Source organism: Bos indicus x Bos taurus, chromosome 5 (assembly GCF_003369695.1).
Source record: "Bos indicus x Bos taurus breed Angus x Brahman F1 hybrid chromosome 5, Bos_hybrid_MaternalHap_v2.0, whole genome shotgun sequence".
Taxonomy (NCBI): domain Eukaryota; kingdom Metazoa; phylum Chordata; class Mammalia; order Artiodactyla; family Bovidae; genus Bos; species Bos indicus x Bos taurus.
The window spans coordinates 18388506-18410966 of NC_040080.1; the positions used below are offsets into that span (position 1 = coordinate 18388506).

A 22461-nucleotide genomic window follows, 5' to 3' on the forward strand; every position below is an offset into this window, starting at 1 on the left:
GTGCTAGAAAAGGGTGCATGCAGTACTCAAAATCATATTGCATCTAACGCTTGGATATTCAACAAGTTAATAGACTCTAAACAGCCTTCAATCACTATCAGTTCAGTTCAGTTCACTCAGTCATGTCCAACTCTTTGTGACCCCATGGACTGCAGCATGCCAGGCTTCCCTGTCAACTCATGTCCATCGAGTCAGTGATGCCATCCAACCATCTTATCCTCTGTCATCCCCTTCTCTTCCTGCCTTCAATCTTTCCCAGCATCAGGGTCTTTTCCAATAAGTCAGTTCTTCACATCAGGTGACCAAAGTATTGGAGTTTCAGTTTCAGCATCAGCCCTTCCAATGAATATTCAGGACTGATTTCCTTTAGGATTGACTGGTTGGATCTCCTTGCAGTCCAAGGGACTCTCAAGTGTCTTTTCCAAAACAACAGTTCAAAAGCATCAATTCACTCTAAGTCTTTCTTTACATGTTATCCTTTCCTTATGTTAATATGTTACATCTGTAAGTGATTTTTAGTAAAATACAAACTTTCATTATAAGGTGTATATATATATATATATATATATATATGACATAATTGATGCATTCATTTCAGCTTAGTTATGCTGCCCTAAAACATGAGATTTTTGTACCCCTACCAGGATTTCCTGTGCAATTTTTGTGACCAGAATTACAGTCACAGAAAGCAATGAAAGAACTCATGAGAGTCATGTGTTGTAAACAGAGCCATATGTTATTAACAAACCCTTCAATAATCATTCTCTTTCCTTTCCCTGAAAAGTTTCCCAGGTGGCTCAGTGGTAAAGAATCTGCCTGCAGTGCAGGAGACACAGGAGACGGGTTCAATCCCTGGGCCAGGAAGATCCCCTGGAGAAGGAAATGGCAACCCACTCCAGTATTCTTGCCTGGAGAATCCCACAGACAGAGAGCCTGGTGGGCTTACAGTCATAGGGTCACAAAGAGTCGGACACAACTGAAATGATTTAGCACACAGCACAGTAAGAAGAAAATTACTTTTTAAACCAAACTAGAAAAAGATATATGGAAATAAGAACACTGTCAGATGAAAAAACATCATATTATATTTATGAAACTCTAAAAGTGAGAAAGCTCATTCAGAAATTCTTAGAATCAAAAATAAGGAGTTAAGACAAATTCAAATCAGCAATATTCTTTTTTACTTAATACCCTTGAAAATCTTATCTACAACTTTTTAGTCATCACATTCACCAAATTAATTTTTTTTTAATTCAGCAGCAGTCTTTTGAATACCAGGAGACAAAGGACTGTATTGTGATCTTCAGTGTTGATCCTTGCTCACTCAGTAGTCCAGGTCTTCTTCAAGCTGGCTGAACTAAAGACACAAATAGAATAATGTTACTTTTCTCTTCATATGCACATGCACACATGTAGAAGAATTACATTATAATTTAATATAATGTATTATATTACCTCTGTCTCTCTCTCACATACACACACTCATTTGCTCACTTACTCACATATATTAAAAACCATACTACTTTCCTAAACAGAAAACTTAAATGCAACGATCTTCAAACTTCAGTGTGCTTAAAAATTATTTCTACTCCAGAGAACTACAGTACAGAAAGGCTATTTTGAAATGCACCCTAGTGTGATTCTGAAGCAGTGACTTAGTAGTGATTACTCTTTAAGGAAAAAGTAGCTTGTTATCTATTATTTATTTATTATTTGTTATTATTTATCTATGAGATAAATATCATTTATCAGAATAATACTCATATGTTTGACATTACTAACCAAAAGTCATTCATAGTCCTCAGTTTACAATCTGTTAGAATTGTTAATTGTTTCTTTACTTGTACACACATGACAGTTTTACAAATGTTCAGTAACATGAACACAAAAATGGAATGATGTTATTAAATTTTGAGCATGATTTTTTCTTTTTTAGCTGGCTGCACCACAATTTTTCCAGCCACTACTACCCCACTGATTGGCATTCACTTTGTTTCTAGCTTTGGGGCGGTACTAAAAAGACTGCTAAAAGGAATTCTTGTATATTTGTTCTTATATATTAATAGCTTTATCTGTATGAAAGAAATTTTTAGGGGTAGATTGTTGGGTCAAAAGATCTTAGAAGCATTTTTTTTTCAAATTAATAAAAGTTTCTAAGTTTCTCTCTCATAAGGCTACTACACGTCTTGTTTCCAACAGCAACATTTGAAGTTACATTTTCCTCTGTATTCCCACCAACAAGAAATGCTGGCACTGCTTTAAGTTTTTGTTGGTCTGATTTATATAAAGAATAGCTCATTGTTAATCATACTTTGAATTACCCAGACATATTGTGAGCATTTTAAAATTATTTAATAAGCGATTTATAATTCACTTTGTGAGAACTGCTTTTTTCATATCTTTGCCAAATGATTTATTACATGCTTTGTCTTAACAATTGCTTTTTATATATGCTGCTGCTTAGTTGCTAAGTCGTGTCCGACTCTTCACAACCACATGGACTGTAGCCTGCCATGCTCCTCTGTCCATGGGATTTCCCAGGCAAGAATACTGGAGTGGGTTGCCATTTCTTTCTCCAGGGGATCTTCCCAACCCAGGGATTAACTCGAGTCTCCTGCTTAGCAGGTGGATTCTCTACTACTGAGCCACCTGAGAAGCCTTTTATATGTATAGTATGATACTATATATATAGTATACATATATTAACACTTTATCTTGTATACAGTTTGTGACAACTCTATGTTTATGTGTCTATAAGCATGATATTAACATTTTACATTTACATACTTTTAAGAAGTCTAACTTTTATTCTTTGTCTCTGTATTTCTCATATGCCATTTAAAATATCTCTACAAAAACCCATACTTCTGCTATATATCATTCCAGAGGAATAGTCCTCCCAAAATTGTTTAACAAAATAGAAAACGTACCCACTAATTCATTTCACCATCTTTTCTTTTTTATCTATAACAACAAATTTCTTGCCTTATTCACTTTTTTCTTTTGTTCCATTTTTCTTATGAAAACAAATTATAAAAGCAAATCTGATTATATCTTGCCTGACCTTAATCTTCCAAAGCCTACCACCTCCCCAACAGTCCCTGAAATAAAATATGAACAGGAAATACAACAGATAAGACCATTTGTTATTGGGCTCTATGAAGCCTTTCCTGTCTAGACACTCATCACATCCCTCCCCTGACATGGCCTCTCTGTACACCCACACAGAAACTGTGAGTTCTTTCATCAAATAGCCATGTCTTTGTCAATAGCATATTTTATCTCTGCATCTTCAGTGCTCAGGACACCACTTGACACCAAACATACTTTCAATATGTTTTTGAATGAAAGCTTACCACTCCCCAAAGGTGTGATTCTCTTTTATGCCACATTTTAAAATTTATTTTTAATGGAGTATAGTTGTTTTACAATGTTGTGTTTGTTTCTATTGTACAGTGAATCAGCTTTACGTATACACATATCACCCCCCCCTTTTTTTTTTTGGATTTCCTTCCCATTTAGGTCACCACAGAGCACTGAGCAGAGTTCCCTGTGCTATACAGTCAGTTCTCATTATCCACTTAATACATGGTAACAATAGTGTATATAGGTTAATTCCAATTTCCCAATTCATCCCACCCTCCTTTCCCTGCTCCCCACCCCATGCCACACTTTGTACATGCCATGTTCTTTCCCTAGAATGGCCCATCTTTCAGTCACCAGATATTAAACTTGATCATCACATCTTCACAATCTCTCCAAACTCTTAGGCAAGCTTTCCATACGCCTATAGTATCTTTTACTATCTTTATCCTAGCATGCATTATACACCTGCAGACACGTCTTGTCTCTTTTCTGAAATGACTCATAATATCTTTAGAAGAGTTATTCATATTTACTTCCCCAGCTTCTCCTTAGCAACATAATAAACCACTGTTATTGCTTAAGATATATGTAACTAAGGGATGGACAAGGGTCATTTATAAAAATTTGTTGCAGGGACTTCCATGGTGGCATAGTGGATAAGAATCCACCTGTCCATGCAGGGCACATGGGTTCCATCCCTAATCTGAGAAGATCCCACATGCCATGGAGCAGCTAAGCCCACATGCCACAAACACTGAGCCCGCATGCTGCAACTACTGAAGCCCATCTAAAGCCTGAGCTCTGCAACAAGAGAAGCCGCAGTGAGAAGCTGTGTACTGCAGTGAAGAGTAGCCCCCACTTCCGGCAACTAGAGAAAGCCTGCGCAAAGCACTGAAGACTCGGCACAGCAAAAATACATGAATAAATAAAATTAATTTCTTATAAAACTGTTGCATATTCTGAATATGGATATACATACTAACATAAACATATATGGTATGCATATGTATACACATTCTTTCTTTCTTCTTAATACCAGAGGCATTCTCAAAAGGAATGTAACTGCTTTGAACAACAATGAATAAATTCTTCTTACCTCACCAGGTTACAATTCCCTTTCTCTTTTTCATTGTACGTCAACGTGATCTCCTTTTTCATCCAAAAATAGGAAGAGATTTAGATACAGAAATTAGTCCAGCATCATTAAAACCATCTTACCCATTGGAATTTTCTGAAAGGAAGAAAATAATTACTGGGAAATAAATCAGACCTCCCCTCATGTGCCTCAGAAGCTCTTTGAACATTTTAAAACACTGTTCACCATTAGGAAGGCAAACACTGTCAATTAAGAGGCACAGAAAGTCTTTCCCATGTCTTATATATATTTCTTTGAGTTTTGGCAAATACCAATTCCTTTGCACTGAAGAAGTGAGGCAGATCCCTCTCAGATGGTAAGGAATATTGAGAAGGCATTGAGTCTTCATAAAGTGGATAGTGGGTTTTTTTAAGATGTTTATTATTATTGTACTGTATTGTATTGCATTGTATTTTTTAGCCACAGGGCATGCAAGATATTAGTTCTGGGATCGAACACATGCCCCCTGCTGTGGAAATACAGTTTTAACCACTGGACCACCAGGGAAGTCCTTGGGATATTTTTTACAACCCAGCAGAGTTATGCCTCCTAGAGGCAGAATTGGTGCTCTGGTGCTAAACAGAAGTCAGAGAATAAAGAAAGAAGCTTAATGTAATGGGAAATAAGGCTAGTCCCATGAATAGGAATGGCTTCTGATGGGACAAAGACACAGAAAGCTTAAACTTTCAGAAAAATGTAAGTTAGAGAAAGGATCGTAGCAGAAAGTGGAAATGGAAGAAATTATGAAAGAGATATGGAATGTTTAATCTTTCGAAGATTAGTTTCTGTTTTAATATAAAGATGTGCAAGTCATAATATCCTACGATGTAGTTCCTCTGTCAGAAATCATCATGGACCTCTTAGCCAGAGGTCTTCATGATTGCAATTGCTAGGAATAATGAATACCTAGTCATTATTAAATATTCAATAATGAATATTTCTAAGAATAATGCTTAGTTCTTTCCTGCTTTTCTTCCTTTTGTGCATCACAGGCTTCTTATTATGTTTGAGGTTTCTTTTCACTACTATGTCAAGTAGAATGCCTCTCAGCCTCAGCTGCAGTTACCAGTCTGAACCCCAGGGCTATGGACCCTCTAAGAACCCACAGACCTGAGGAATTATATAGGTCCAGATCATCTGCTTTTAGGCAAGAATTCATCTCCCGGTATTGAATTTCATGGACAGAGTTCTCTCCTCTTGAGGAAACTGACAAAAGAGGTCATAGGTTAGGAGTCAGGGGGGCATAATAAAACTTTCCCTCCCTCTGTGTGCTTTTTCTCAGCAGTGCAAGCACACCCAATCATCACCTAAGCCCTTGTCCTGTTTCCATTCTATTCTACTACCAAGCTTCACCCTTGTGAAGCCACAAACACAAATGCAATAGCAATGAAACTAAACCAGGTATCCCATTGCCATCTTATTACTACCCAGTTTCTTCTCCCAAGGCAGCCAGCATTCTTCCATAATTCACTGGAGATTCATCTAAAATCTTTATAAAACTTATCCTTTCCTGCTCATTCTCACTATAAAGTCTTTTTCATCTTTCATCTCAACTATTTCAAAATCCTATCTTTGTCAATAATGTAGTTCTCTTTCAGCCCCTCAGATGTCCAAACAGAACTTTCTAAGAGCCTGCCTGACTACTCTGTCCACTATACCATACTCTTTAATGACTATTAATCTTCTTACTGGAAAATACAGAACTTCACTACTTGTTTCTTCCCCTTTCTTCAGCCTCATCAGGAACTTCTGTCTTTGAACTCACGTTTTACTTACCCCGACAAAAACACCAAATGTGCCATCTTTAAGCTTCTCTACACTCGTAAATATTTTTTTCTCTCCCTGAAATGCACTCACTAAGTTCTTTGCTCTATATCTTCAAAATTTGTCTCAAAATCTTCTAGAAGCCTCCAATACTCCTTTTTCAGTTAATTAATGTATTTTCTGGGCCCCCTTTTTTCTTTATTCATGTTACTATATAATAATACATTGCAACTTATTTGTTGACATATATTTCTCTTTCGCTAGACTGGAAATTACACAAAGACAAGAACATTGGAATATCCATGTCTGAGTCATCTTCAGAACTTAGCATGTTGCTTAACAGAACAGTAAATTTAGTAATAAGTATCGGAGAAGGCAATGGCGCCCCACTCCAGTACTCTTGCCTGCAAAATCCCATGGATGGAGGAGCCTGTTGGGCTGCCGTCTACGGGGTCCCACAGAGTCGGACACGACTAAAGTGACTTAGCAGCATAGAGTAAGAGCAAACAAATGTTTGGACAATAAAGGATTCATCATGCATCACAAAAGCATACTCATTCTAAATGATCGATTCTATAACATTCAAATAAAGATGTAGATAGACTATTTGCTGTTGTTTTTAGTTGCTAGGTTGTACCTGACTCTTGCAACTCCATGGACTATAGCCTGCTAGGCTCCTCTGTCCATTGAATTTTCCAGGCAAGAATATTGGAGTGGATTGCGTTTCCCTCTCCAGGGGGTCTTCCTGACCCAGGGCCTGAACCCTCATCTCCTGCATTGGCAGGTGGATTCTTTACCACTGAGCCACCAGGGAAGCCCATAGCTACATTATAATAATCATCAATACAAGCAGTACCCCTTTTCTTCTCTGAATTTTTGTTTCTTCTTTTGGGGAAACTGCTTAAATCTCTTCTAGGTTTCCTCTTTGTGGCCATTTGATACTTGAATCTAATTTTTGTTGTTGTTGTATTATTCCAAGAAATTTTTTATGCCATAGAAATGTTAGAGACACGATAATTTGGCTCAGACCTGCAAGCCGCTGTCTCTGTCTTCGCCTCTGAATCCACAAGAGGGTTGCGATGAGAAAGGCCAACAGAATGACCCCAAGGATTCCAAGTGCAACAGTGGATGAGTGACCTGAGCACAGGGAAACACCACAAGAGGTAATAACACCTTAGTTAAAAGACCTGGGTCCCCAGTTACTATCCCTTTTCTAGGTCAACTACAGGATTGCTGAAATGAATTTCAGCTTCTTAGAGCTTCTGACCCAGAACATCTTAATAAGAGGGATTCTAAATAATGCAGACAACCAGTCCCATCCTCAGAAACCCCTTGATATACCTGCGGCCTTTACTGATCCTTTGCTCTCTGCAATTTCTGTAGGAGAAAAGAGGAGAGACTCAATTCTGGCAGTTACATACGAACAGTTACATCTGTTTCCTGTCTGGGGATTTAGCCTCTCAATCAAGTAAACTACTTCTTCCCACCCAAAATTAGAGACCCCTAGTTTTTCCTCCCTCTGCACACCGACACATGTAAGCTAAATGCTTTTCCTCAGTGAAAGTCGCTCAGGCGTGTCTGACTCTCTACGACCCCACGGACTGTAGACCGCCAGGCTCCTCTGTCCAAGGAATTCTCCAGGCAGGAATACTGGAGTGGGTTGCCCTTCCCAACTCGGGGATAGAATCCAGGTGTCCGACATTGAAGGCGGATTCTTTACCCTCTGAAGACCAATGTATAACACGAAGGATTCTCTCCCCACCAGGTCGCTGTGTTGGTACTTCCGGTCCTTACACAATGCACTTCCCCGCCCACCCTCTCCTCATTGCCGCCGCCGCCACCAGAGATTCCAGACCCCTTGCGCTCACCTGAGCACTTCACAGAGGCATCCTCCTTGTGCCCGCAGTCACTGTGTCCCCAGGATCTGGCAGGACAATCCCACAGGGAGGACTCATTGCCCTTGCACTTCACTTCATTGAGCCATATGGGCCCAGTTCCCTGGCCGAACGCTGCCTCTTTTCCTGCCTCCAGAGCTAAGCCACAGCCCAGCTGGTGACACACCACCTGGGCATCGTTAAGGTCCCAGGAGTCGTCACACACTGTGCCCCAGGAACCTCCGTGCCAGACCTCCACGCGTCCAGAACAATTAGTGGTTCCTTCCTGAAGCCTTATTTTATCTGAAAAATCAGAGACATCTTGATCATTTCTGAGACGATAAAAGCTCCTAGGAGGTCACAGGAGAAAAGAAAAATTTGAAACTCTTTTTAAAAATCTGTTTGCTTATTGAATGTGCATTTGGAATTTTACAACATTCATCTTTCATGCAAGTCCATGTCCTTCCAACAAACTAGGTATATTAAATATTTCATCCTGGACATTAGAACGTTAGTGTGACTTGGTAAATGTCAATGAGATAAAGTTAGCATTTTAAATGTATTAGGTTGGTCAAAACTTTTGTTCCATAATTATACACAAATGAACTTTTTGGCCAACTCAGTATAAATCCTCTCAAACTGCCAGATAAATAGAAATCTTCTTCTGGTTTAAAAAGGTGTAGAACAGGGAAATAATTCAGGATTGATCTTTCTGACTGCTTCTTTCCTTACATTGAGTGTAACAAGATATTATTTGAAAGAAAAATGGAGCAACTCAATAGTCAAATACTGAATTATATATTCTCTGATCCTAATTTGTTCACAGAGAAAGCACAACTGAATAAAACTTTTGAGAAGGCCATCAGAGTATGATCATCTTTGAGAAAATGGTCACTGATCCTGAATATCCAAAGGCCAAATTAAATAAAATCAGTTACATCATCCAGGTAGAATAAGAGTTAACCAAACCTTACTCATTCTCACTGAGTTAGATCAGGAGATGAGAGTGGAGCAACAGAATGAGATTGTCATACAGGCACACAGATACTCACCAGCACATGTGATCCAGGTCTCCTCTGAGGGGCTGGCCAGTCTCCTCTTCCACGGAGATGATGGGCACTGCCATAAGGTTTCAGGTCCCTTAGGACACCGGACATTGTCCACCCACATGTACCTGTTCTCCACCTTGTCTGAAGGTGCTGGTCTGATACTCCCTTTGTCAGTACAGCCGAGCTGCCTGCATACCACCCCCACCGTGGTTGCAGACATGTCGCTCTTGCCCACGCTGCCCCAAGCTCCGTTGTAAAAAACTTCCAGGCGCCCTGCACAGGTCTCGCTGCTGCTGTCACTGATGAGTCTGAGAGACATGAACTCTGGGGTGAAATAAATAGCAGTTTTGCCTCTTTCCTGAAGATCTAGAGGACTCTCTTCATTTACTCTGATGTGTGCATGTTTTAAAAAATAGGTCAGTGTGCTTCCCTGGTGGCTCAGACGGTAAGAATCTGCCTGTAGTGCAGGAGACTGGGGTTCAATCCCTGGATGGAGAAGATCCCCTGGAGAAGGCAATGGCTACCTACTCCAATATTTTTGCCTGAGAATTCCATGGACAAAGGAGCCTGGCTGGGTACAGTCCATAGAGTTGCAAAGAGGTGGGCATGACTGAGCAAGTAACACTAACATGATCTAACAGGATATGCCATTATTAGAAATTATTTGGTAACTTCTTGATGATTTGGTACAGTCAGCAAAAACAAGACCAAGAGCTGAACTGTGGCTCAGATCATGAACTTCTTATTGCTAAATTCAGACTGAAATTGAAGAAAGTAGGGAAAACCACTAGACCATTCAGGTATGACCTAAATCAAATCCCTTATGATTATACAGTGGAAGTAAGAAATAGATTTAAGGGACTAGATCTGATAGAGTGCCTGATGAACTATGGACAGAAGTTCATGACCTTGTACAGGAGACAGGGATCAAGACCATTCCCATGGAAAAGAAATGCAAAAAAGCAAAATAGCTGTCTGAGGAGGCCTTACAAATAGCTGTGGAAAGAAGAGAAGTGAAAAGCAAAGGAGAAAAGGAAAGATATAAGCATCTGAATACAGAGTTCCAAAGAATAGCAAGGAGAGATAAGAAAGCCTTCCTCAGTGATTAATGCAAAGAAATAGAGGAAAACAACAAGAATAGGAAAGACTAGAGATCTCTTCAAGAAAATTAGAGATATCAAGGGAACATTTCATGCAAAGATGGGCTCAATAAAGGACAGAAATGCTATGGACCTAACAGAAGCAGAAGATATTAAGAAGAGGTGGCAGGAATACACAGAAGAACTGTACAAAAAAAATCTTCATGACCAAGATAATCACAATGGTGTGATCACTCACCTAGAGCCAGACATCCTGGAATGTGAAGTCAAGTGGGCCTTAGAAAGCATCACTATGAACAAAGCTAGTGGAGGTGATGGTATTACAGTTGAGCTATTTCAAATCCTGAAAGATGATGCTGTGAAAGTGCTGCACTCAATATGCCAGCAAAGTTGGAAAACTCACCAGTGGCCACAGGACTGGAAAAGGTCAGTTTTCATTCCAATCCCAAAAAAAAGGCAATGCCAAAGAATGCTCAAACTACCGCACAGTTGCACTCATCTCACACGCTAGTAAAGTAATCCTCAAAATTCTCCAAGCCAGGCTTCAGCAATATGTGAACTGTGAACTTCCAGATGTTCAAGCTGGTTTTAGAAAAGGCAGAGGAACCAGAGATCAAATTGCCAACATCTGCTGGATCATTGAAAAAGCAAGGGAGTTCCAGAAAAACATCTATTTCTGCTTTATTTACTATGCCAAAGCCTTTGACTGTGTGGATCACAATAAACTGTGGAAAATTCTGAAAGAGATGGGAATACCAGACCACCTGACCTGCCTCTTGGGAAACCTATATGCAGGTCAGGAAGCAACAGTTAGAACTGGACATGGAACAACAGACTGGTTCCAAATAGGAAAAGGAGTATGTCAAGGCTGTATATTGTCACCCTGCTTATTCAACTTATATGCAGAGTACATCATGAGAAACACTGGGCTGGAAGAAGCACAAGCTGGAATCAAGATTGCCAGGAGAAATATCAATAACCTCAGATATGCAGATGACATCACCCTTATGGCAGAAAGTGAAAAGGAACTAAAAAGCCTCTTGATGAAAGTGAAAGAGGAGAGTGAAAAAGTTGGCTTAAAACTCAACATTCAGAAAACGAAGATCATGGTATCTGGTCCCATCACTTCATGGGAAATAGATGGGGAAACAGTGGAAACTGTGTCAGACTTTATTTTGGGGGGCTCCAAAATCACTGCAGATGGTGATTGCAGCCATGAAATTAAAAGACACTTACTCCCTGGAAGGAAAGTTATGACCAACCTAGATAGCATATTCAAAAGCAGACATTACTTTGTCAACAAAGGTCTGTTTAGTCAAGGCTATGGTTTTTCCAGTGGTCATGTATGGATGTGAGAGTTGGACTGTGAAGAAAGCTGAGCGCTGAAGAATTGATGCTTTTGAACTATGATGTTGGAGAAGACTCTTGAGAGTCCCTTGGACTGCAAGGAGATCCAACCAGTCCATCCTAAAGGAGACCAGTCCTGGGTGTTCATTGGAAGGACTGATGCTGAGGCTGAAACTCCAATACTTTGGCCACCTCATGCGAATAATTTTCTCATTGGAAAAGACCCTGATGCTGGGAGGGATTGGGGGCAGGACGAGAAGGGGACGACAGAGGATGAGATGGCTGGATGGCACCACCGACTCAATTCTGAGTGAACTCCGGGAGTTGGTGATGGACAGGGAGGCCTGGCGTTCTGGGATTTATGGGGTCGCAAAGAGTCGGACACGACTGAGCAACTGAACTGGACTGAACTGATGATTTTGTAGATTTTCTTAAAATATTTGTTCTATAAATACTTTCAGGTTTTCTAATCTTGGATTTTGTAATTAGGGACCTTTAAAATGCCAACAGTGACTCTAAGTTGACATCTAAACCTCAATCAAAAGTTTACTCAGAGCCTTTTATGAATTACACAGTTTGGGTTTTTTCTCTCTAATTATGGTAATTTTGACTTTGTAACCCTGATCTGTTCACTTTTGGACAATTGTCCTTGACAGTTAAAATTTAGTGAGATACTCAGACACTCAAACCAATGTTTTGCATGCATTACCTTAAAATACAATAGTTCCCTTTCTGACACTTTGAAAAGTGAAAGTGAAAGTTGCTCAGTTGTGTCGGACTCTGTGTGACCTTAGAGACTATACAGACCAGAATACTGAAGTGGGTAACCTATCCCTTCTCCAGGGAATCTTCCTGACCCAAGAATCAAACCGGGGTCTCCTGCACTGCAAATGGATTCTTCACCAGCTGAGCTAGTTTTGTTTTGTATATCCTCTACCATATTTATGTCATATTAAATGTGAGAGCAAAATCACATCCGGCATTTAGAATTTTTCATTTTGCTAAGTCATAGCACCATTTTTCCCCCAATACATTACAACTGAGTACATTTTTCTAGTTCACAGTGCTTTCCAATATCTTATCGTGTATACAAAACAAGAGCGGTATCTCATTGTGATTCTTTGTCTGTCATAAAAAATTACTTGGGCATGGCGGTCTTTTTATCTGTAGAACGTGGTACCAAATGTATTTCTTTTTTTCCTTTAAAAAAAAGAAAAGTTTTATTTATTTTTGGCTATCCTGAGTCTTTATTGCTGCACATGGGCTTTGTGTGGTTGCAATGAGCAGGGGCTACTCTCTAGTTGCAGTGTGTGGGCTTCTAATTTTGGTGGCTTCTCTTGTTGAGGGGCAAGGGCTTTAGAGGGTGGGCTCAGTAGTTGTGGTGCATGGGCTTAGTTGCCCTGTAGATGTGGAATCTTTTCAGATAAGAGATCAAACCCATGTCTCCTACACTGGCAGGCATATTTTCAACCACTGGACCACCAGGGAAGTCCTCTTCTTGTCATTTTTAATCTACTTTATTAATACAGTAATCATTCAGTGGTACACTGAATCCTTAACCAACATCCAGCACCCTATATGTTTATAAAAGAATTTCTCATTATTAGTTTTACTGTCATTTTCATGACGTGCAAACTCACTTCTGAGTTTTCCTCTTTCTGATATCATACTACATACTACCTTGCACGTGTGTGTCTGTGTGCTTAGTTACTCGGTCATGTCTGACTCTGCAATCATGGACTATAGCCCACCAGGCTCTTCTATCCATGAGATTCTTCAGGCAAGAATATTGGAATGGGTAGACATTCCCTTCTCCAGGGAAACTTCCCCACCCAGGGATCAAACCCAGGTTTCTTGCATCTTTACTGACTGAGCCACCAGAGAAGCCCACTTTGCACATGAGGTAGCACTAATGCATCAGATCCACACTTCTGGCAGCCTGAATCTCACAACTGTTCCCTCTGAACCTGTAGTTCAAGGAGTTTGCTCAGATTAATATCCTCCCTACCCACCACCCTACCTCAGCCATTTCTTCCAAAACTGTAACCAGTTGTAATTTTGCAGAACTCACCTGAGCAGATAACTCCTGCATCCTCCTTATGCCTGCAGTTCTGCCGCCCCCAGCCATGGGAACGGCACTGAGAAATGCGAGGTTCTTTTCCATTACAGTTCACCTCATCCAGCCAGATGGGCCCTGATCCTTCCCCAAAATGAGCAGAACCTGTGGCATTAATGGCCACACCGCAGCCCAGCTGCCTGCACACCACGTGGGCATCATCCAGGTCCCAGCTGTCATCACAGATGGTGCCCCAGGAGCCCTCATGATAGACCTCTATTCTCCCGGCACAACGCCCACCTCCATTCACCAGGCGGAGCTGTCCACTCCCTGAAAGAGCAAATGAAACAGTGATAAATGCATTTCTGAGGATTTGGAAGTTATTCTCATGGTTCGGTCACCGATTCTCACCTATGCAAGGAACACCATTCTCTTCCAAAACAACGGAGCTTTCTGGATCTGAAGATGATGAATTGCATGGATATAGTGTCTGACTCCGATTTCCTGCAAGCACCAAACATTATCCATCACAAGAGATACAAAAGGATGGAATGAAGAGAGGAGGTCAACTGGTATACTAGATAGATGAACTCAGGACAAACATAGCTTTAGAGAAAGGTGTCTGGGTCAACCAGGCTAAGAATGAATCAGATCCTCTGAGAAGGCACCTGTGTGTCTGTGCTAAGTTACTTTAGTCATGACTGACTCTCTGCGACCCAATGGCCTGTGCCCAGTAGGCTCCTCATCCATGGGGTTCTCCAGGCAAGAACAGTGGAGTGGATTGCCATGCCTCCCTCCAGGGGATCTCCCTGACCCAGGGAAAACCTGTGTCTTTTATGTCTCCTGCATTGGCAGCTGGGTTCTTCACCACTGGCAGCACCTGGGAAGCCTGAGAAGTTACATGGTAAGTCCTAAATGGGCTTCTCTGATGGCTCACATGGTAATGAATCTGCCTGCAAGGCAGGAGACCTGGGTTCAATCCCTGGATCAGGAAAATCCTCTGGAGAAGGGAATGGCTACCCACTCCAGTATTCTTGTCTGGAGATTCTCATGGAAAAAGGAGCCTGGTGGGCAGAGTCCATGGAGATGCAAAGAGTCAGACATGACTGAGTGACTGACCCACACACATAAGCTCTATGTAACTATGAGGTCCATGAAAATCAAGTTTACTTTCCACTAAAAAGACAAATGAAGTTAATATTCTGGTACACCTCTCATAATGTCTCAAAGAGGATCATTTGCTTTTACTCCCATTCTTTGCTATAGGTACACCCACTCCTTTTTGGAAGTATAGTTGATTAACAATGTTGTTAATTCCTGTTAATTCAGCAAAGTGATTCAGTTATACATATATACATACATACATATATATATATATATTCTTTTTTAATACTCTTTGGTTTATCATAGGATAATTTATATTGGAGTATAATTGGTTTTTTAATGTTGTGTTAGTTTCTGCTATACAACAACATGAATCAGCTGTAAGTATACATATATCCCCTCCCTCTTGAGTCTCCCTCCCACAACCCCCATCCCACCCCTCTAGGTCATCACAGAGCAACGAACTGAACTCTCTGTGTTAAACAGTATCTTCCCACTAGCTATGTCTTTTACACATGGTAGTGTATATACATCAATGCTGCTCTCTCAGTTCATCCCACTCTCCTTCCCTGCCCCCCGCCCCTGCCCCACTAATACCCACTCTTAAGGCACACCACCATGGCAGAGGCTCCTCGTTGACTGCCCTTTATTCTCTTACCTGAGCAGATTACAGAGGCCACTTGCCCTTCAGGACACAGCGATGCACCCAGAGCAGTTACAGGACAATCACCCATGTGCTGTTCTGTCCCAGTGCAGTGGAACATGTGTCTCCAGGGCTGCCCACTTCCTTTCCCAAAAGGTGCTCTTCCTGGGATAGAAGCAGCAACTCCACATTTAAGCTGCTGGCACAAAACATGAGCATCTTCCATGTCCCAGTGAGAGTTGCAGAGAGGTCCCCAGGTCCCAAGAATCTTGACCTCCACTCTTCCTTCACATGGGGTATTGCCACCCACCAAGCGAACTTCTGTGTATCCTGGAAGGAGACAGGGCTTTAATAAGATGTCTGTGACTACCTAACCCTACCCTCCTCACAATATGGGGACAAAATGAACATGTTGTCTGGATCTCACTTGAGCAGACTACTCCAATGTCCTTGCTGTGGCTACACGTCCCATCCAGGCGGGGTGCAACGGGGCAGAGTGAAAGATGGGACTCGTTGCCTTCACACTGGAATTCTTCAGCCCAGATCTGTCCATTTCCTTCTCCAAAGTGAGCTCCCCCCAGGATGGAGACAACGCTGCCGCACTCTAATTCCCTGCATAGCACGCTGGCCGATTCCAGAGAGAAGTCAGAATCACAGATGGTGCCCCAAGTGTCACCATGTTTCACTTCAACACGACCGGAGCAAGGAATGTCCCCTCCGACTAGTCTGGGTTCCCTGTGGGCTGAAAAATAATATTTTGTGAGAAAGAACATGATTCCAAGATCTTCCCTCCTGCTGGGAGTGAGTCAGGGAGTCAAAAGTGAGAAAAGGAAGCCATTCATTGCTCTTGGATTTTCTGCCTGGAGTTGGGCTTAACAATTTCCAGACCTCCCCATCCTTCACCGGACTACCCTATCAGATAATTCTGGAACTTTGCTTCATAGAACCCATAATTTCTGGAGCATGATTACTCTATCCTTTCAGTATTTTGCCTGTATTATCCATCACTTTGTAGCCCACAGATAATGTGTGTTCATTCTCTCTACATTTTATCACTATATGCACCCACCGCAATCTGGAGTCTGCCCCAACCGTTTCAAGTGGTTCTAGGTAAAGACTTTTAATATATCTACTTCCTATTTCCAAAATGAAAAACAGACTTATTCTTTGATATCTCTCATACTTGATACATGAGACACTCTTTTCCCCCTGTTTTCTCCTCCTTCTTGCCTGTCGGTGCTTTATCAGAACCTGTCATGTGTTCCCCAATCAAAGTTCAGTCCTCAGCTTTCTCATCTCCTCAGTGGGCATTTTCTCTCAACTGCCAGTAAATATGTTTTCATCTATACATTTCTCTTTAAATGTATAGTCATAAGCAGATCTATTTGGACATCTCGAACTTAAGGTGTTCCAAATTGAATGAATTATGCACTGACAAGGCCACCATAGTCTTTATTCAATTAATGGTATCCAGGACCAAATTAGAACCATCTGAAATTGAACCCCTGTGTTTATCTCCTCAGAAATAATGATAATAATGATAGCAATGAAGATTAAGTGAACACCTACTATATATGTATATTTGTATGTGGCATTTTGGGCTTCCCTGGAGGCTCAGTGGTAAAGAATCTGCCTGGAGACCCAGCAGCAGACCCAGGTTCAATCCCTGGGTCGGGAAGATTCCCTGGAGAAGGAAATGGCAAGCCACTCGAGTATTCTGCCTGAGAAATCCCATGGACAGAGGAGTCTAGCAGGCTACAGTCCCTAGGGTCATAAAGAGTTAGACACAACTTAGCAACTAAACAACAACAAATATGGCATCTTAGTATTTATTTAGCAATCACTATTTCATCCTTATTGTTGCCTTAGGGTATAATTATTAAGACAAGGAAACTAAAATGCACAGAAGTGAAGTAATTTGCTAAGGTCACGCAGCAGGTTAATGAAGGGACAGGGTTTGAAGCCAGGCAGTGTACTATAGAGCCTAGACTCTTGACCCTCACAACACACTGCACATGTGAAAGCCACCTGCACCAGCTGACTGACTCTCCAGCATATTTTTTCTCCATACTTACTGCTACTACTTTGATGTAATTTGTCACCATACTTCATGTAGACTTTTGCAATAGCTTCCAAAGTGGTCTCCTTGCCTTTAAGTCCTCTTTCCAATAAATTTATGTCATGACCACAAATATTAAATTTCAAATATTTTCACATAATTTCTGTCTAAGAGAAGTCAATGTTTCTTTACTGTGTATACAATAATTCATCTTTTCAACAAATATTATTAAGCACTTACAATGTTTTAGGCATTTGGATGGGCTAAAAAATCTATCACAGAGTTCAGTCTATCAGTAAGGATAGATAATTCTAGTACTACTAATAATAATCATAACCATAGTAGCTAACATACATTGATCACTTGCTGTGCAATTCCCATGAAGGAGTAGATATTATTACCACCATTTTTTTTTTTTTTTGAGGAAATTGTAGCAGAAAACTTTGGCAGCTTCCCCAATAGCACTCATTTATTCAAATTAAGGAGACATAATAAGCATTATTTTAGCATACTCGAAAAAACTCTATGATGTTACTTTAAAAGCCTTAACATCTATTACTCTGCCAAACATACTTGTTACCCCAGCCTAAAGATGCTTTTTCAAGCTTCTGTGTCTCTGCAGACACTTTTTGCTCTACTTATATTTCCCAAACTTATGTTTGGGGGACAAAGTTACTTCTTTCAAGGATGCTCAATTTTTCACTGATTTCTCTCTCCTTCAAGAACACATAATTTAGTAGAAGATATACATGTTCATGTAATGAGTCCAAAACGAGATACATGTTTTAGATACAAAACTAAGGAAGGAGTTATCAGTTATATTTGGGCCTTTGTAAGAAAACTATCAGAGAAGGCAATGGCACCCCACTCCAGTACTCTTGCCTGGAAAATCCCATGGATGGAGGAGCCTGGTAGGCTGTAGTCCATGCGGTTGCTAAGAGTTGGAAACAACTGAGTGACTTCCCTTTCACTTTTCACTTTCATGCATTGGAGAAGGAAATGGCAACCCACTCCAGTGTTCTTGCCTGGAGAAAACTATGCTATGCTATGCTATGCTAAGTCACTTCAGTCGTTTCCAACTCTGTGCAACCCCATAGACGGCAGGCCACCAGGCTCCCCCGTTCCTGGGATTCTCCAGGCAAGAACACTGGAGTGGGCTGCCATTTCCTTCTCCAATGCATGAAAGTGAAAAGTGAAAGTGATGTCGCTCAGTCATGTCCGACTCTTAGCGACCGCATGGATTGCAGCCTAACAGGCTCCTCCATCCATGGGATTTTCCAAGCAAGAGTACTGGAGTGGGGTGCCATTGCCTTCTCCGGAGAAAACTATAAAGAGTACCATAAATCTGAACTGAGCTTTGAAAAAAGATGAGAAGTTTGCCAAGTAAATGATATGTGATATGGCATTTAAAGAATACAATCATGAGACAGGATGGTCTAATTGAGGGATTATGAATAATTTAGTATGGCTGGATTTTAAAAGGTAAAGAAAAGACACACAGGCTATACAGCTGAAAAAATGGAGCTCAGGCTTTAAGGGCATGCTTCACTAGGTTGAAGCCACTCATCAAGATAATTAAGAGCTTCTTTTAACATTTGTTGTTCAGTCTCGAAGTTGTGTCCAACTCTCAGCAACTAGGAGGTAATTCAAGTTACACAGAAGATACAAAGTATTTTCTTTAATTCATCTTAAAAGAGAGGAAAGAAAGAAGAGGCATATGGAATTGGACTTTCTAAAAGGCGTAAGTCTTTTAGAGATGCCTGCTGTCAAACATGACTACTCCTTTTTTTAAATATCACTAATTCTTAAGATCCCTTGACATTACTATCAGCATGACACAGATATACCATCAGCCCTTGCCAATTTCCTAAAATGTTCTAGATCTGATGATATTCTCTATCATAGCAATACAGAATAACTCAGCTGTGCAAAAATTTCACCACTTATCCATTCAATATGTTTGAAGCAAGTTCCATCCAAATTTGAGTTGAATAACACGTTGCTTTTTAAACAGAGCTAAGACTTTACAGCAAATAATACCTCTACAACACAGTGACTGGAGTTGAGTTTAATCTTGTTGAATCATTATTTGAGAATGAAATTACTCTAAGATATCATTAACTCTTATTCATATGATCCTATTCCACTTTTGGACAGACCTAAGTCTTTGGATAAAAACAGTTTCTTAGATTTTTTCTTTTAACCTCTTGCTCTCTCTAGACTGATCTTGAACAAATAAAATACAACCAGTGAAAAACAACTTCCCCCTCAAAAAAGCAAAACAAATAGATATCCTCCTATTTCCTTAGTCCTAAAATATTTGAGTCCAAGGCAAAAGAAAAATCCTTCTTCTAGAAATTACTTGGAGACTCCATCCTCAGCTTTATTTCATTAAGTCTGCTAGTAACACATTAGTCTATACCACAGAATGGCTTCCTTATACCATTTACTCTGAGTACATGGTTAGAATATTGATAATTTACTTCTTTAAGGGATTTTTTTTTCCTGTTAATCCTATGACTGCATTTTTTGAAATGTATTTTTAAATTGGAGTATAATTGTTTTACAATGTTGTATTAGTTTCTGCTGTACACAACATAAATCAGCTATAAGTGTGTGTGTGTGTGTATATATATATACATATATACACATACATATCCCCTCCCCCTTAAACCTTCCTCCCACCCCAACCCCCATCCCACCCCTCCAGGTCAACACAGAGCACTGGGCTGAGCTCCCTGCACTGTACAGCAGCTTCCCACCAGCTATCTATTTTATACATGGTAGTGTATACATGTTAATGCTACTCTCTCAATTCATCCCACCCTCTCCTTCACACCCTGTGTCCACAAGTCCAGTCTCCACATCTGTGCTATGACTGCATTTTAACATAAAAGCCATTAACTGAATTTTTGTGCCTGGATTTAGCCCTTTTAATCAATAAATTAAACTTTTCCTAACATCAGTAACTAAATCTATATTTATTTCTTTCTGAAGAAATGAAGAACAAATATAAGAAATAATTAGAGGTATTTCATCTTGTTTGGTAATAGATACAATACAGTTTAAAGAAGCACTAATGCGTTTTCATCATTTATTCCTTTCCAGACTCCGAAAAAGTATAGCTCATTCTAATCTCAAAATTATCTTTCAGGTTTTAGTAAAATAAAACAAATTCAAATGAACAAGTTATTACATTCAAAAGTGCTCTACAGCACCTATACAGTCATCACAAACAAAATGTCTGGGATTCAGAGCAATTTCGTGCCCAAAACTCTTAGACATCTTTGTAGCTATCTTGTCTAAACTACAATTCAGGGGTAAACGGTTGCTTTGTATTTCTAGTCTTCCTGCTTTACTGAGTTTTTCTGGCCCCTATCAACCACAATGCCTTATGCTTTATAAAAGTCTAAGAATTTAAACAGACTATGGAATTCGTAGTTTGAACTTGACAGACACAGAGATGGTATTTCCATCATTTTTTTCCTGAAAATCTTCTGAAAGAATCAAGTAAATCAAAAAATAAAATTACAAACTCTATTTTTAGAAAAACAAGGACAGAGCTAAAGTCTTGGCCCAAAAATTAGTAGAAGGGTTTCAAATGCTACAGAAATATAACAAGAGAGTTTACAAAAGAAAGCAAAGTGCACATATGGCAGATAGCAAACAAAAATATGATTTTGTAAAGGGAGGGAACCCATGTTAAGTTGCAAATTTATACTATTTGGGATTTTTATTATATGCAGCTAAATAGAATCCTGGGCTTCCCTGGTGGCTCAGACAGTAAAGAATCTACCTGTAATGCAGGAGACCTAGGTTCGATCCCTGGATCAAGAAGATCTGCTGGAGAAGGAAATGGCAACCCACTCCAATATTCTTGTCTGGGAAAGCCCATGGACAGAGGAGCCTGGCAAGCTACAGTCCATTGAGTCGCAAGAGTCAGACACGACCTAGCAACTAAACCACCAATAGAATCCTATATAATTTAGAACGGGTTATCACAAATAAGGTACTCTAGTAATAAAACCTAAATTTTGGATGTTGTTGGATGGAATTCATGGCTATAATATACTGATGACATAGATATTGTAGGCTGGAAAGCTAATAAGTATTGTTATCCATGGTAAAATATCTGGACAGATATCACACTGAAAAGAAAATTATATATTCACTAAAGATGAAAAATGGATAACATATTGGGAAAAGTGTAAAAAAGGGAAAGTATATAAAAAAAGAAAAAAAATCCTCCTTGCCACTTTTAACATTTAGGAGAGAGATGGGCTGAGACTAGAAGCCAGTAGATTACAAGAAGAAGTGGAAGGAAAAATACTAATTTTGTGAGGGAGACATCCTCTGCCTGCAGCTACTGCATTCAGTTGTGTCTGACTCCATGACCCCATGGACATAGCCCCCCCAGCTCCTCTGTCCATGGGATTCTCCAGGCAAAAATACTGGAGACAGTTGCCGTGCCCTCCTCTAGGGGCTCTTCTCGACCCAGGGATAGCACCTGAGTTTCTTGCATCTCCTGCATTGGAAGCTGATTATTTACTGCTGAGCCACCAGGAAAGCTGCCTGCAGCTATTAGATATAGTTAATTGAGAGTCCTATAATTTGAAACTTACAGAATTGAAAAAAAAAAAAAAAAAAAAAACCTTAGTATCCTGTCCCCTAAATTAAGATGGTGATAAAACTTCAGATTTAGCAGAAAATAAAATTGATGCTCTGCATATAAAGACAATGAGCCTACCAGCAAAGATAGGATTTACGTCTTGCCTTCCCTCTCAAACCCATGGTTTCAAATGACCTTAGGGCAGTGGCCAATAAATTGAGAGGAAGGGTCTGATCACAGGATAGATCAAAATATGTAATTTATTCTTTGATGGTGGTTATTTTCACATGACATTGGGTTAAAGCAAATAGGCAAGAAATCTACTAAGTCTGAAGAGAATATTTTGCTGAATTTG

At 40.1% G+C, this 22461-nt stretch overlaps 1 protein-coding gene across 1 annotated transcript in view; it reads right to left on the bottom strand.

Annotated features, from left to right (window-relative positions):
* Positions 1-1158: 1158 nt before the first annotated feature.
* LOC113892403 (scavenger receptor cysteine-rich type 1 protein M130) overlaps positions 1159-22461 on the bottom strand; it is a 36399-nt gene continuing 15096 nt past the window's right edge. The window contains exons 7-17 of the mRNA XM_027541223.1: positions 15866-16180; positions 15454-15768; positions 14103-14195; positions 13707-14021; positions 9192-9512; positions 8134-8442; positions 7607-7642; positions 7295-7402; positions 5612-5707; positions 4463-4515; positions 1159-1357 (exon numbers count right to left, since the gene is read on the bottom strand). Of these exons, the coding sequence (XP_027397024.1) occupies positions 4493-4515; positions 5612-5707; positions 7295-7402; positions 7607-7642; positions 8134-8442; positions 9192-9512; positions 13707-14021; positions 14103-14195; positions 15454-15768; positions 15866-16180 (1931 nt within the window). The 3' untranslated portion in view covers positions 1159-1357; positions 4463-4492. The remainder of the gene's footprint in view (positions 1358-4462; positions 4516-5611; positions 5708-7294; positions 7403-7606; positions 7643-8133; positions 8443-9191; positions 9513-13706; positions 14022-14102; positions 14196-15453; positions 15769-15865; positions 16181-22461) is intronic.